The sequence below is a fragment of the Tarenaya hassleriana genome, unplaced genomic scaffold (genome assembly GCF_000463585.1).
Source record: "Tarenaya hassleriana unplaced genomic scaffold, ASM46358v1 Cleome9, whole genome shotgun sequence".
Lineage (NCBI taxonomy): Eukaryota > Viridiplantae > Streptophyta > Magnoliopsida > Brassicales > Cleomaceae > Tarenaya > Tarenaya hassleriana.
The window spans coordinates 63185-79086 of NW_010971389.1; the positions used below are offsets into that span (position 1 = coordinate 63185).

The window sequence follows — 15902 nt, forward strand, 5'->3', positions numbered from 1 at the left end:
GGAATGCCGTATTTTAAAATTTGAATTCAGCAAAGGGTAAAACCGGAAATCCGCTTCCCATCCCTCCCCGAGCGTTTAAAAAGTTTAAAGCACATGAAGCTTTTGAAAAAGACAGGGCCCGAAGCGAAATCCAACGAGAGAGACGAAATCGGATTCGGGGATTTTGCATTGCAGAATTTGCCACGAAGAAGAAGAAGAAGAAGAAGAAGCGGAAAGCTCCTCGCGCTTGCTCTGGAGTTTTTCTTCGTTTGGGTCGTTTCAGTTCGCGACGAGAGAGGAAATACGACTTGTGAAATCCGTATTCAGGTTTGACTCTCACCATCATCGATGAAATGAACAATTTGCCTTTCCATGGATTTGGTTTTAACCCTTGATCCCCAACGTAGATTCGATCTTATAATCAGTGAGTCCATGTCCTGTTTCTAGATTTCAAACAAAATTGCAAATATTGTAAAAAAAGGGTGTCGCCAGTGATCAGTTGCAAGGATGCGGTGTGAGAGAGACGGTCTCAGCGTTGCGATCGTACTCGACGAAGAAATCGGTCTGACCGATGTTCCCGTATATCGCCAAATTCGCCGGAGATCCGATGAAGGAGAAACACAGCGTCCTCCTCACGATTGTCGGGAATGAGTTAACCGGCTTCAATCTCAAGTCAGCCCCTTTGAAATGCATCTCTATCACCGGCACCACCATCTTATTTCCCGGCTCCCTGTTTAGAAATTAGGAAGCAAACAAAAAAAAAATCCATATTGACATATTTCTTACCATAAAATAAAACAACAGAAAAAGACAAGATGATGGCTAACGCTTTGTAGCAGAGGCTGAAACCGGTCTTCTCCTTCCCTACCTTCTCCAAAGTCATAACCTGCTCATATGTGTGTCAGAAAATCACTCGACACCTTTCCAACTATATATATATATATATTTATATTTATATATATTGATATTGATAATTTGAAATTTCATCGGACTTTGAACTCAATTACAATTACATTTCGCAGAGGATCTTCCCTTACCAATTGATCAATTGAGTTACCTGAATCTTAAATATTTCCAACTATATTTATATAAATAAATATATAAGAATTACCTTCTCAACCTCGGCCCTCACTCGGTTATAGAAATCCATGGGAAGAAACGTCATTGTGGTTCCTGTGTCTATGATCATATTGCCCTCATTGGCGCCACCGTACGCCGAGCCCGGAAACTCCAACCTCTTTCCGCCCACGCTGATCGCTTCCAGCGTCAAGTGATAATGGCCGGAATTGGGTTTCTTGGTGAAAGGAGTTGTGATCCCATAGAGAGCCGGACTTGGAACTACGCCGAAATTGATAGAGTTCCGCCTGTTCGAAAAGATCGGTGCCAAACAGTAAGAGAAAACGCCATTGATGGCAGCGCCCAGCTGAGAAACGAGAGAGGCTTCCCCCAAGTCGAGACCGATGACCCCTGAGGCTCCTGGGGCATGGATGTAGTTCTCGTAGCCGCAACCGAATACCAACGAAAGCATCCTGCTCGCACCGATCGTTATGGATTCGGTCGCTATGTTTCCTTTCGTGTAGGATCCGTCGACGAACCCTTGACTGTACACGCAAGTGCCGCCCTCTCCACAAGACGTGATGGGGAGATCACTGCATTGGGTCCATGAACACTTGACGTTTCTGAAAGTGAGCGAAGCTCTTGGATCGAAAAGAGGGTTTGACTGCTCGAAGCACTTTGTGCATGGCTTGCATTCCGTCCATATAAGCGAGCTTCCAGTATCAGCAAACCCTAAAACCTCCACCGGAGGAGTTCCGATTCCCATCTTCATTATATACTCCCCCATTCCATCCTCTAAGTCCGTAGACATGGACGACGTCAAGCGTTCTTTGCGGCTGAAACGGAGTGAACGGGTCAATGAACGGTTCACCGCAGCCGCAAATCGTTCGATCGGGGTTAGGTTTGGGTTGTAGAACGGTGACTTTGACGAGTCACGGTGGATTAACTCGACCGTAAAACTGTCTTTTGTGTTTTCTGCATGGGAAATGACAAGCATGCACGTCGTTAACGGCAACGCAAGAAGAAGAAGAGACAACAACGATGCCGAGGAGTACATATTCTTGATCATGGCGGCGATTTCTTCTACTACGTGAACACATCCTTACTTATATATACATGTAAACCTTTTACACTTAAAATATTTTTCTTATATATATATATATATATATATATATTCCTAATTGTATATCAGTCATATTGTATATATTCCTAATCCAATGTCATTCTAATTGTATATCAGTCAACATTATTTGCAAAAAAACATCGTAAATATATATTTGGAGATACAATCATATGTGTTTTTGGAAATATTCCTAATTGTTTTTTATTTAAATTAGAAATATATGAAGTTTAGGAATATATGGAAACGTTTAAAGATATGGACAAACGTATTTACAAAACTAATTAATATACATGTATTTTTATATACAATTAAGAATATATTCATTTTTTTTCGTATGAAAATGCGTTGATTACAAACTAATCTGGGCCTGGGCCGGACACGCGGCACTCAGTCAGAATTCCTTTGGTGATGGAATCGCACTCATCATAAAAATCTGAATACTGAAAATTCCACGTCATCATGAACAGGAGCCGTACCAATTACTTGCTATTCTTCTTGCATGGAAATGTTCCAACAATGAAAATTCCGAGAGATACGTTAAATGTTTAAATGATTGAACACAAGCGGCAGTTTTCAATAATTGAATAGCAGTCCAGTCGTCGTCTAATGCCACAGCTTCATGCAGAATCCAGAGGGTACGACCGCGGACGCACCGCCAAACGCAGAACGCTTGCTCGAAACGCAGTCTGAAAACGTGTCCACCAGCTGCTCTGCCAACGCAGAAGGATCATCCACGAATGTATCGATGAAAATCTTCACGACCCTAATCTCCTGAGGCCTCGCCCTCAAACTGTACCACGTCAGGAACTTCCGTCTGAAACTCTTCTCGATGTGTCCTGAGCATTCGAGCTGTCTCATGATCTTCACACAGTGCTCGAAACTGCTGTCTGAACCGCAGTTCGCCGAATGCTCGCCATTGGTCACATCCCCTTTCTGCTTGGATGTGCTCGCGTTTTCAACGCTTGTTTTAGATTTTCCGGTTCTTCCCTGGCGATTCTTGATCTGGTCTGATCTGAATGGAGTGATGGGCAAACTGGTTTCTGACGTGTTTCGGTTGCTGACGAGATCTCTCGAGACAGGAACAGGAGTGTCTGGAACAACTTCCTTCAGCTCCAACTGTTCTTCCGAGGAGTTGTTCCTCTCAATCTGTGTAATGTCAGAATCGGGTTCCAAGCTCGGCCTTTTCACAGTGTTATTATCCTCAGTGGAAGGAGAATCCTCCCCATGGTTTGATAAATTCAGTGGAACAATGCTCTTGTCCTCGGGTTTCTTCCGGTAAGAGATGTAATCATTGTTAGATTCGGCTTCCACAGAAGAGGGAGTAGACAAACTGCTGCAGTTTGTTAACGGGCTTTCGCTTCTTTCAACAACAGATGAGCAGTTCACAGCTTCTTCTTCAGAAGTTGGAGTAGAGACGTTGATTTCATCGGTGTTCAACTCTCGGGTGCCGCTAAAGCATACAACTTTGAAACAATACTCCGAGGATGGAGCCAATCCCGAGACCACAAATCTCGTGTTTGGTGTAAATAGCGTGCAAGTTGACTTTGTCGGGTACTCCTTTTCCATGACCTTCCGATGCCATATACTGTAATGAACAATGTTGGCTGGTGAGGAAGAAGATTCGCTTGCACCAAGAACAACCGTGAGTGCCGTTGCATGAACTTCCTCAAATCTAATCTTGGTTGATCCTGTGATTGCTGTATCTGCATATACATACCGGAAGATTAGAATGTAAATCCCTAAATTTCAGACATTGATGGAGGGACCATTACTGGTTAGAGAAACAACACTGGAATGTAATATGTATCACCAAATTCAGACATTGATGGGGGTGTTAGATTTGATAGTTTATGGCTACCTTGTGTCTTGGAGCCCTGTGATGGATGTAATCCAACATCTGACGGTATCTTTTCGATAAATTCTAGGGCGGAAGAGCATAGTTTCTGCACCTCCGGTCCCGAATGGAGTCTGTTGACAATTCCCCTGCCAATCTTCATCGGATGTCCAGTCAAAGTACCCACTTCATCTTCAAGATTCTTCACTGCTTTCTCCACAATCTCAGATAGCTTTTGGTACTTCTTCGTGCCCTTTAGAAGCTTCTGTCCCAAGAAAAGACGGTAACAAAGTACGTCTACCCTTCTCGTTTCCTTTGCGATAATCAACTGCTTTTTCCAACATCTGGAAAGAGAAACAATAGAGCCTGAGATCCTAGATTGTATGTTTAGTGTCCTTTCAGTGAGTAACGGGAAAAAGATGATTTACTCAAGCAAGCCGTTTGTTTTCCCGCAAGAAACACAGTAGAAGCATCCATCAAGAGCAGCCTTTCGCTTATCTTTCCCGAGACCAGACTTATCATTCTTGAAAGCGCACTCAAGATGGCACGACAAGCCACAAGAATCATCAGAGAACGGAGGGTCTGAACTGCAGGTCAACCAGAGACTAGGATCTTTGTTGTCATCGTACTTATGGCAGATGCAACATGAACACCTTCTGCAAAATTTATCTTCCTGCCTCAACACAGCCCGACAAGCGGAGTTTTTGCAGTACACAGCATTCTCACCTGACGATTTCTATTGCCGGGTTAGTACGCTATAAAAGAGAGAGGCCATCGCTGGAAATCGCTGGGAGCATCAGCAAAGAAATCACGTTACCTGCAGTATGAAGGGAACTACAAGTCACCGATACATTGCTCGTTGAAACGATAACACGAGAAGGGTTATCAGCCTTCCTCTGACGCTTGGAGTTTATCTGGCCCGGTGAAGAATCTGTCTCTCGTTCATCGTCTCCGGAATTTTTCTCAGATACAATTTTCAAAAGGGTCTCGATGATCTTCACTTTAGTCAGGCCTGTGTATTTTCTCTCCTTTCCCATCTCTGCACACAAGATCTGTAGAATTTCCTGGCGGCTCCATGTCTGCAACACTTCAGAAGCTAGACGTGGCTGTTTAGACAGTTCGTAAACAAGCTGTCTCCTTTCATCAATGCTCATTTTGCCGCATTTCGACGGATCAGCTCCAGCTCCTGAAGTAAGAAACCAATTTTGATCGGAACTCACACAAAGGAAAACGATGACACACAACGCAGATTATCAGAAGAATTTGCATCCATTCGCATAAAACAACTATAGATATGGTTTGATTGGATCAAAATAAATGCGACGACGAACTAATGACATAACTTGTAACAAAACACAGAGTTCTACGAGTGATTCAAAACTTAGATTGGATCAAAACAGGCGATGGGTACGAGATATCAGACAACAAGATGAAGCAACAAACAGTTGAAAGTGAAGAAAGATGGAAAAGAAAAAGAATCTGCCGTAAAGAACTAGGTCTAGTAAAAGAGACGATCTAGATTCTCTTTAGATCCCCCATGTTCATCAAGAAGATACAACAACATCTCGTGGAAATCTAGCCCAGACACAAAGAAAGTCGTGTCCTTTATCATCCAAAGGCAACTCATCAACCAATGAACTTTGGGCTGAGTGATGGTGGTGGGAGACACAATATTTCCACAGAAAAATAAAAACCCACCATCAAAATCACCAATCTAAACGAAAAGGAAAAGGAGAGAGATGTTTGAAGGGAAGAAAAAAAATAAGAACACAGTAATCTGGATCAGCATCAAGATTAGGAAAAGCATACCCTTCACGGGAAAGATACAGTCTCGTTATTTCAACTAATTGAAAAATCAACAGAAAAGTCTAACAATCCAAATCAGCATCCAATGTCTGAATATCGGGAAAAAAAACAAACATATCTTGGGATAAAGCAATGAAATTTGACCATTATACAGAAACCCAGAAAACGAAACACGAGTTTCGATGAATCTTAAGCAACAACTTCTTCCAAGAACCATGAATCCCAGAAATATATATATATATAGAGAGAGAGAGAGTCATTAACAAGAATATTATACCCTCGAGAGAAGAATCCATTTGAAAGAACTATAAACCCAATCAAACCCACATTACCATCACAGCCACCAGAATCTTCAAACACTGCGACAGAGAAGACAGAAAAACTTGAGAAGAAGAGATGAAATCTTCAGGGAACGAAATAGAACAGCGAAAAAAAATATTGGACCGAAAGCGATCGTCAAAAAAGAATATGAAAACGTATACCCAACAAGGGAATCTAAGAAATTCTTCCACCAACGAGAGAATCCCACGGTTCTCTCTCTTGACAGAGAGATTCCGGGGAATAGAGTGACCGGAGAACAGAGAGAGAGCGAGAGAGTGAGAGAGAGATGGAGAGAGAGAGAGAGAGAGAGGGGGGGGGGGGGAATTAGAGATGGCCTATGGAGATGAGGAAGACGCAATTTATGGTGGGACCAAAGGGTAAATGGCATGCATTTTTTTTTCTTTTTTTTTTTTAACCTAAGTCCACGTCGTTTCCTCTTCGATTTACGGTTTTTAAACTTTTTTCCATATAAATAGAATTTGTCCATATGTTTGTATATATTACATATTCCATACAGAAAAAAAAAGACTTCTCTTATGGATCAATCATGGCAAATAAACAATAGTCTATCAATATTTTCTTGGAATAACTGATAAGTGACCAATTGATTGTATAAATTAATCATTTATTATGCTACGATTGGTCGGGACCATTGTCTACAATCGTATAGTTTTTTTATATTGTGATTGTCCAAGTGAGATTCGAACCTGGAGCATTTTGTGCTTCCACGCCACCAGACCACAGCAATCGCATAGTTGGCTTTGGCCTTTGGAGCGGAGAAAATAATATGCTTAACAACCTACAAATATAAATTCTAATAAATAATATAAAAATATTTGTTATCGGTGAAATTATTTTTTGTCTTTATGATAAATAAATAAATAACGCAAGTTGGGTTTTTTTTTCGAGCGCATCATAACTTTTGTTTACATATGTATTATACAATGCATCCATTATTCTTTTCTCTTTAATTGTCATCCATTTACTAGAAAGAATATCGGATGTTTGATTTGTGTGAATGTGGAATTACTAAAATTGAGATATTATTATATCAAATAATGCCGTAATACACATACATACAAAACATACATGCAAACACACATACGTACACGCGTACATGAGTACATGCATACGTACATACATTCATATATACATGCATGCATACACTCATGTATACATGGTAAACAAAAATATATTGATAACATGATGCTTGAACCATCCCTAAATAGATTACCAATAAAACACGACTAAGTATATACTCGAAGTCTGAAATCACATAGTTGGAACAAAGTTTTCGGATTGAAATTGATTTGCCCAAAAAATAAAATTCTTTGCATTGCCTATGATGTTATATACCACATTTTGGATTTATTGATAATTGCATAATGGTAAAATAAAATAATATAAAGTTAGATAAGAGCTATCTGTCGCTATTGTATTAAATTATATGTTATATAAAAATTTATTATCTTTAGTTAACATATATAAACATGATAATTAAACTATTTTGGAAACTAAAGTTTTTTTTGTTCTAATTTTTTTCTAAAAATACTAATAAGGTTTTGTCATTTCCACTATACGATCACACGTCGCTGTACAGATTTTGACAATACAATAAAATCTAAATCGATCCTTACAATATATGTATATTTATATGTTATAAATATATGCAGATGTAATGAATGCATGGTCCGAGTATTTCGTGAAAAAAAATAGGGAAATTTCCAAAAAAATCATCGAATTATGAGATAACTATCACATTCATCATGAACTTTTAAAATTTTCAAATTCATACTGAATTTGAATTTTTTTTCTAAAAATTCATTCGAAATTTAAATTTTAACAAAATCCTCATCGGAACAGAATTAATTTTGTCACATAGGCAGAAAGCGCCTACATGACGTCTACGTGGCATGTACGTGTTCGCCACGTAGGATACACGTGGCATTAATAATAAAAAATTAAAACAAAATTGGAAAAAATGTAAAAAAATTATAAAAAATGTGGAAAAAATTACAAAAAAAATGTAAAAATTGTAAAAAATATAAAATTGTAAAACATTTTCAAAAAATGTAAAAATTATAAAAATTGTAAAAAAAATGCAAAAAAAATTATAAAAATTGTAAAAATTGTAAAAATTGTAAAAAAAAAAATGTAAAATTGTAAAAAAAATGTAAAATTGTAATAAAATGTAAAACATTTTCAAAAAATGTAAAACAAATTGTAAAAAATTATAAAATTTTAATTTATTTTTAAAAAAAAGAGAAATTTCCAAAAAAAAATCATCCAGTTACGAGATAACTATCAAATTCATCACGAACTTTACAATTTTATACTTTTTACAATTTTTACAATTTTTTACAATTTTTTACATTTTTTGAAAATGTTTTGCAATTTTACATTTTTTACAATTTTTATAATTTTTTGCAATTTTTTTACAATTTTTATAATTTTTACATTTTTTTATAATTTTTTCATATTTTTTATAATTTTTTTACATTTTTTTCAATTTTTTATTATTAATGCCACGTGTATCCTACGTGGCGAACACATGCCACGTAGGCGTCATATAAGCGATTTATACCTACGTGGCAAAATTAATTCTGTTCCGATGAAGATTTTGTTATAAAATTTAAATTTCGAATGATTTTTTAGACAAAAAATTCAAATCCAGTATGAATTTGGAAATTTTAAAAGTTCGTGATGAATGTGATAGTTATCTCATAATTGAATGATTTTTGTGGGAATTTCCCAAAAAAATATAGCCAAGTACATAATAATAAGAAAAATAAAATAAAGATATATCGGCAAGTGGGAAGTGGAAACACACGACAAAGACTGAAACAGAAAACTAAGTTATCCTCTCGAATGTGGTCCCTAAGGTTTGTCAATTGGGCCATCTGGAATTACACCATTATACAATAAATCGCCGCATGGGAAATCATGTTGAAAAAAAACCATATAATTGTATTCGACCCAATATCTTTCCCTTTTCGGCCACTAAATACAATTTAATTATCCCCAAATATTTATTTTCTTTCCAAAATATGCTATAAAGAGTGATTACAAATAGGGGGAAAAATGAAATAGTGAGAAATTTTAAGGGAAACTTTTGGTGATGAAATGATTGGGAAATCTGAAGATTAAAAACCCATTTTTCATCGGATTCCAGTTCTTGGAATAAGCCCATGCAAATTTTGGTTTTATAAATTGCATGATTGTGTCGTGGTGGTCCACGATTGGCTAACATACTGCCTTTCAGCTTCACCAATGACAAAATCTTTTAAAATGAGTTAATTTAAATATAAAAAAAAACAAACCTGAACAAAATTCGAAGGCAGGTAAGCTATTGATTGGTTTAATAATATGATCAACCTGCAGGTTATATGTTTCCATGTTTTTGCTGCAAGTGTGTTATGTACACTTTTATAGGTAATTCCTAGGAATAGTTGTAGAGACAATCCTTTATAGGATTAGCTTTTTGGATTCTTTAATGTATATATAAGGGTATCGTTGGTTGTAGCAAAATTGTGTCATTTTCACTATGTTTGTGAGCGATAAACTATTGCTGGTAGCAATTGCAGTTGATCGTGGTTAAAAATAAATAATTGATAACAGTTGTCATTCCATTTTGATATATTAATGTTTTTTATAATTTTATTTAAGAGTATTTTATTCCTTTTATCTGAATATTGGAAATAGTTATCGAAACGTAAGTTGAAAAGGTAAGTTGAAAGTTGTGATTAGAAATCTCAAATTTGTTTACGGTCGGAAATGGTTGCGATTTGATCAATTAGTTTTTCAATCATTAGCAACCGATAAAAATCGCAAACGATTCGTTTATGTGTGAGGAAGACATATTTAGTGGTCCCACCCTAAATCATATGTGCAATCCTTAAGAATTACTACAACTCTTTGTTTCTTCACATGTAGACACAACTAGACTAACCCTAGTTTTTGAAAAACTAGTCAGAGAGACAAATTACAACCTTTGATCTCGATAAAAATAAAATAAACTCTTCTACTATAACATTCATTATCCGTGCCCCGTTCACGACTTGTACCATATTGGCAAAATTTAATTAAAATATTTATTTATATAAAAATATAGAAAATTTAACTTTTTCAAAATCATATGCAACAAAAGATATATTACATCGTACACTACATAAGTCTTAAAATTCACAACAACAAAATACATTGTTTACAAAATACATCACCGATTCGAAAGTTTAATTACCATAAAAACATATGAAAATTTAACAATCTCTCAATGCAGAGGAGTTACACATGGGGACCATGCAACTCATCTATAGGCACTCCATAGACACAAGGATGGATGTCTATGATCCAAATGCATCGCATACGAGGATCAAATGTGATTACCATATTCGTCACCAACATATTCCTCGGCTGGTCCCTCTGTCCCATCTGTAAATACATAAACTATTGTTTAGAGAATGATTCGGATTAAATCCACAAATTTAGCACTCAGTAAAACAGATAAAATTCAATGTCTAATAAAAGAAACTAAATATCAATCATCGAATATATCACACAACAGAACCAACATTCATAACCAATATCCATATAACCAACCCATCAAACTCATCAATGTGTACATCGCACGCATAGGTCAATCCAAGCGAGCGATGAACACATAGGTCAATCCAAGTGAGTCACACGCGAGGACCATACAACTCATCTATAGGCACTCCATAAACACACATGGATGGATGTCTATAATGAAAATACATCGAATAAGAGGACAAATGTGATTACCATATTCGTCACCAACATATTCCTCGCCTGATACCTCTATCCCATCTGTAAATGCATAAACTCGAGGTGCAATTCTCGAATTATTCGCTAGTGGTGGATGGATAGGCCCATCATCTGGTCGCCCTACAATGATCTCTCTACAGTTTACTGCAAAATGGTCCGACTTACCGCATCGATAACAAGTAAATGGTACCTCACACTTCCTGAAATGGAATCGACGGCGTCGATCATATGGTTTCCTTGATGGCAGTGGCGGTAGTGCTCGGAAAATCGGTGTCTTCCCTTTGTCCCGACTCTGATTGATTTGACCGGTCCAAGCAAGTGACCTGGTGGTCGAAAAATGGCGGACAAGGCTCCTTTCTCGAACCCTGAGTTCTTCTTTCTTCTCCTTCTCACTTTATTCCACCTTCTCCAATTGGCTGATGTAGCGATTCAAGGTAGGATATTCATGTATCTCGATCTTCCTTCGAAGATATGGTCGCAGACCAACAATAAACTTCTGTATCTTTAATGCTTCAGTAGGAACCAAATGAGCACTATAGATCAGCAAGCGACTGAATTCCGCTTCATATTCCCGAACCGTCATATTATCTTGCTGGAGATGTATAAATTCCATACGTCGGTCATCCTGAAGATTCCTGTAATACTTTTGCTCAAACTCTGTTCCAAATTCATCCTTGGAGACTTGATGTCTAGCAGGCATCTCTCGTATAACTCCGTTCCACCAGTGGCGAGTCTGTCCAGAAAGATGGTGGCTCGCGATCTCACTGCGATACTGTAGAGGGCAACGCAAGTATTCCAAATCACGGGAGATCTGCACCAACCATTCCTCAGCAATCTCCGGGATTAGGGACCCTTCGAACCGTGGAGTATCCATGGCTGGAAGTTCTTTAATGATCGTCAGATAGTCATCAGCTATTGTCGGCACTTGGATTCTAGGTGGAGTATCCCTGGTGACCGACTAATGGTGGCGATGATATCTGACCTTGCACGAACTGCCACATCTTATTCTTAAATTCTTGAAATTCACCCCGCAACTGCTCCATGACTTGGGTTGATGAAGGTGCTTTCAGCATTCAATGTCTGAATATCAGTAAAAAAAACAAGCATATCTTGGAAAAAAAGCAATGAAATTTGACCATTATACGGAAACCCAGAAAACGAAACACGAGTTTCGATGAATCGTAAGCAGCCAATCCTTCCAAGAACCATGAATCCCAGAAATATATATATAGAGAGAGAGTCATTAACAAGAATATACCCTCGAGAGAAGAATCCATTTGAAGGAGCCGCCCGAATCTTCAAACCCTGCGACAGAGAAGGGGAAAAAAACTTGAGAAAAAGAGACGAAAACTCTTCAGGGAACGAAACAAAGCAGCGAAAAGAATATCGGACCGAAAGCGATCGTGAAAAAAGAATATGAAGACGAATACCCAACAAGGGAATCTAAGAAATCCTTCCACCAACAAGAGAATCCCACGGATCTCTCTCTTGACAAAGAGTTTCCGGGGATTAGAGCGAGTGACCGGAGAGACTGAGATGGCTTCTGGAGATGAGGACACGCAGTTTATGGTGGGACCAAAAGGCAAATGGCATGCAATGTTTTTTTTTATTATTATTTTCTTTTTGTTTTAACCCAAGTTAATGTCGTTTCCCCTTCAATTTACGGGTTTTCAACTTTTTATTTTACTTCCAGTTTTTTTCCTTTACTTTATTATTATGACGTAGATATAGAAAAATACTTAACTTCCGCGATTTGATCCCAAAAAATATTCTAAAATTCTTAATTCTTTTTGTAAATACTAAAATTCTTAATTTGAAAAGAAAACTCTGCAAAACAAGTTCTAGAGCTTAAAAAATAAACTCCACTATGTAGTTTTTTTTTTTGGTAAATAACTCCTCTATTTAGTTATGTGGAATAGATGATTTTTTATAATAGTCGTCGAATCACATCGAAATCGAATTTTTGTAACTGAATTAACGAATCGAATGCAAAATCTATAACATACACACTTCTTTAACTCGCTAAAATTTCATATTTTTTTATTAAAATGTAAAAAAAAAAGTGGCTTATATATATATATATATATGTTATATTCCATACGAAAAAGGGTATTCTTATGGATCAATCATGACAAATAAACAATAGCCTATCAATATTTTCTTTGAATAATAGTAGGTGTCCAATTGATTGCAATATATGCTAATGCTACGTGGTGTATCCTGATTGGTTGGGGTCATTGGCTAATGTCTACAATCACATAGCTCGCTTTGGAGTGGAGAAAATGACGTGCTTAACAATGCATAAAGACAAATTTTAATAAATAAAATAATATGAAATATTTGTAATTGGTGAAATTATTTTTTTCTTTATGATAAATAAATAAATAAAGCAAGTTGGACAAAGTTTTCGGATTGAAATTGATTTACAAAAAAAAAATCTTCGCATTGTCTACGATGTTATATACAACATTTTGGATTTATTGATATTTGCATAATGGCAAATAAAATAACATAAAGTTAGATAGGAACTATCTGTCGCTATTGTATTAAACTATATGTTATACAATAACTTATTACCTTTAGTCAACGTATATAAATATGTTATTTGAATTATTTTGGAAACTAAAATTTTGCTAAAAATCTTTTCTCTACAGAAGATACTAATGTTGTCATTTCCACTCGTACAGATTTTAACAAAACAATAAAATCTAAATCGATTCTAACACTGTATGTATATTTTTTTCACACATACACACACACACTATATATATATATATGCCAGATGTAATGAATGCATGGTCCGAGTATTTTATGAAAGAAAATATAGCCAAGTACATAATAGTAAGAAAAATAAAATAAAGAAATATTGGCAAGTGGGAAGTGGGAAGTGGAAAGAAACAGAAAACTAAGTTATCCTTTCATATGTGGTTTGTCAATTGGGCCATTTGCAATTACACCATTATATCATATATTTATATTCGACCCAATATCTTTCCCTTTTCGGCCATTTGCAATTACACCAGTATATATACGCGCGTGCGTGTGCAACGAGGCAAGAAATCCATACCAAGAGTTCGGATTTTTCCTACCACTTTGATGTTTTACGATTGGTCTATTTCGTATAAAATTACCAATATATCGCTCAAGTTAATGAAAATTTTCGCGGGTTCAAGTACTATGGGTATCACAGATCTCCCATGATCAAAACCGAGACAATAACCCGCGGGGATGAGGCCAAACTGAGTGTCCCCAATGTTCCGGGTACTCGTGATTGTTGTGTGTATTCACCCAAAAGTTGTATTTCATCCATTTTTAAGAACAGACACGTAAAGAGTGTTACCCGTTTTTGCAGAGGAGGTGTCATCATAACTAAAACTGCATCTCTTTTCAAACTCAAAGTCCACCGAGAGATTGCGAAGGGGCACAGTACCTTCTCCGCTCCATCTTCGGCAGATGTTTAGACATTATGGACTCCTGCAGAGAACGCAAACCTTCAAAATCATATTTTATTGTCCGGAATGTCTTAATATAAATCAGTAGCTCCGAGATAGAGCAGAGTTTCAAGGTTTAGAAACAGCTTTCAGAAATATAATATGGGAATGTCATTCATTACCTGCTCCTGGATTATGCTCCGTGCTTCGACCAGTTGTGCTTCAAGTTCAAGCTCCCTCTCTGTGGCTTCTGAGGTAACCGCTGCCTCTTTCTGTGCATCTAGTAACTGACCCATTCGTTCCTACAATCCAAACAACACGGGACAGAACGTGTCAGTGAAGATCTACGATTGAAAAGCATAAAACCCCGGACTGAGTCTTGAAGTAATTGGACTTAACCTTGATGGAAGCCATCTTAGATCGTAAACTGTCTTCTATTTGACCTCTAGCCATACGGAAAGGTAGATCAAAGACGTCCTATCGACACAAATTTCATTCTCTCATTGTTATGCCAAATAGATTAGAGACATTGAAAATGAACAAATCCTACTCAAAGTAAGGATTTTTGTACCGTCCTCCCACCCAACGGAGACTGAGAAAGTTCCATGGCGCGTCTTCCATTGGCAGCCAAAGATTGGTTGGATGGTACACCAGAATCGTTTAAGAAAGCACGCATGTCGCCCTGTCAAATGATTGTTCCAATTAAGACCCATAAGTTCATTCCTTGGCAAAATATTTCGAATGGAAAGGAAAAATGAAAACAAAGTACCTGCATGGATCGGAGTAATGCCCTCAAATCAGTATTCTCGGCCATCAGTTCTTGATTTTTAGCTTCATACGTATCCACCTGTAAGGAGCACATAGCAAGCATAAGTCCATTCATCGAATACCGAATAAGCTGCTCGTGGTTCTTACAATCTTTTTGTAGAAATCGGAGTCAGCCTTCTTTCCGTTCCAAGTTCCACGCTGTCTCCCTTCTTTCTGTGGATATAACGTGAAGAGAACGCATCAGAAAGAAGCAGCGGGGTCTCGGGTGACTTAGTGGTAGCCTACCCATAATCAAACTAGTACCTGGAGTAGGTTCATAATCTCCATGCCTGATCGTGATTCCTTCTTTTTCTCCATCAACACTTGATTTAGCTTCTCCTATCAGAGAGCCCCATGATTAAAAACATTTTTATATTCGCTTAGAAAGATTCGACCTATGTTTACAGACTTTGAACTTGCAGAGCTGACCTACTATACCTGCAATTTTATGTATTCCTTTTCTTTTTTCTTCATTTCATGTACTTGTTGTGTCCTGACTTGCTGTCAGAGCACAAAATGTTCGAAATGGCATTAAGATTGCCATATTTACCATATACGACGCACTTTCGAAGCAAACGAGAATTCTGACCGGTTAAAAAGATCAAACCTGGTTAGCAATAACCATCCTCTGAAACTCATCTCTTTCTTTCTGCAGCTTTTCAATCTGGGCCTTCAAAGCTGCTGTAGTCTTGGCTTCCTGTCAACGGAATTGCACTAAACATCACAAAGACTTGAACAGAAACTCAGATTTCTCCTCTTC

The 15902-nt window shown here is 37.3% G+C and overlaps 3 protein-coding genes and 1 long non-coding RNA gene across 5 annotated transcripts in view; all 4 read right to left on the reverse strand.

The window, feature by feature from the left end:
- Positions 1 to 988: 988 nt before the first annotated feature.
- LOC104804490 (aspartic proteinase CDR1-like) lies at positions 989 to 2104 on the reverse strand. The gene is made up of 2 exons (XM_010528802.1): positions 1091 to 2104; positions 989 to 1006 (listed from the first exon to the last, which is right to left on the reverse strand). Exons 1-2 carry the CDS (start codon positions 2102 to 2104, stop codon positions 989 to 991), a joined length of 1032 nt encoding a protein of 343 aa, XP_010527104.1.
- Positions 2105 to 2584: 480 nt separating this feature from the next.
- Positions 2585 to 6423, reverse strand: LOC104803491 (VIN3-like protein 2). The gene is made up of 6 exons (XM_010527423.2): positions 6281 to 6423; positions 6076 to 6157; positions 4810 to 5178; positions 4421 to 4718; positions 4017 to 4336; positions 2585 to 3861 (listed from the first exon to the last, which is right to left on the reverse strand). Exons 2-6 carry the CDS (start codon positions 6092 to 6094, stop codon positions 2762 to 2764), a joined length of 2106 nt encoding a protein of 701 aa, XP_010525725.1. The 5' UTR covers positions 6095 to 6157; positions 6281 to 6423; the 3' UTR covers positions 2585 to 2761.
- Positions 6424 to 10250: 3827 nt separating this feature from the next.
- On the reverse strand, positions 10251 to 12477 carry LOC104803492. Of its 2 annotated transcripts, none has more exons than XR_770218.2 (4): positions 12335 to 12477; positions 12163 to 12209; positions 10902 to 11984; positions 10251 to 10550 (listed from the first exon to the last, which is right to left on the reverse strand). It is a non-coding gene; the product is annotated as an uncharacterized LOC104803492 (long non-coding RNA). The 2 variants fall into 2 exon arrangements; XR_770219.2 differs by having other exon boundaries at positions 12297 to 12477.
- A 1574-nt stretch (positions 12478 to 14051) lies between these two features.
- LOC104803493 (afadin- and alpha-actinin-binding protein) overlaps positions 14052 to 15902 on the reverse strand; it is a 3432-nt gene continuing 1581 nt past the window's right edge. Inside the window, exons 6-14 of the mRNA XM_010527424.2 lie at positions 15750 to 15839; positions 15581 to 15643; positions 15407 to 15481; positions 15251 to 15316; positions 15105 to 15182; positions 14907 to 15017; positions 14735 to 14812; positions 14518 to 14637; positions 14052 to 14378 (exon numbers count right to left, since the gene is read on the reverse strand). Of these exons, the coding sequence (XP_010525726.1) occupies positions 14298 to 14378; positions 14518 to 14637; positions 14735 to 14812; positions 14907 to 15017; positions 15105 to 15182; positions 15251 to 15316; positions 15407 to 15481; positions 15581 to 15643; positions 15750 to 15839 (762 nt within the window). The 3' untranslated portion in view covers positions 14052 to 14297. The remainder of the gene's footprint in view (positions 14379 to 14517; positions 14638 to 14734; positions 14813 to 14906; positions 15018 to 15104; positions 15183 to 15250; positions 15317 to 15406; positions 15482 to 15580; positions 15644 to 15749; positions 15840 to 15902) is intronic.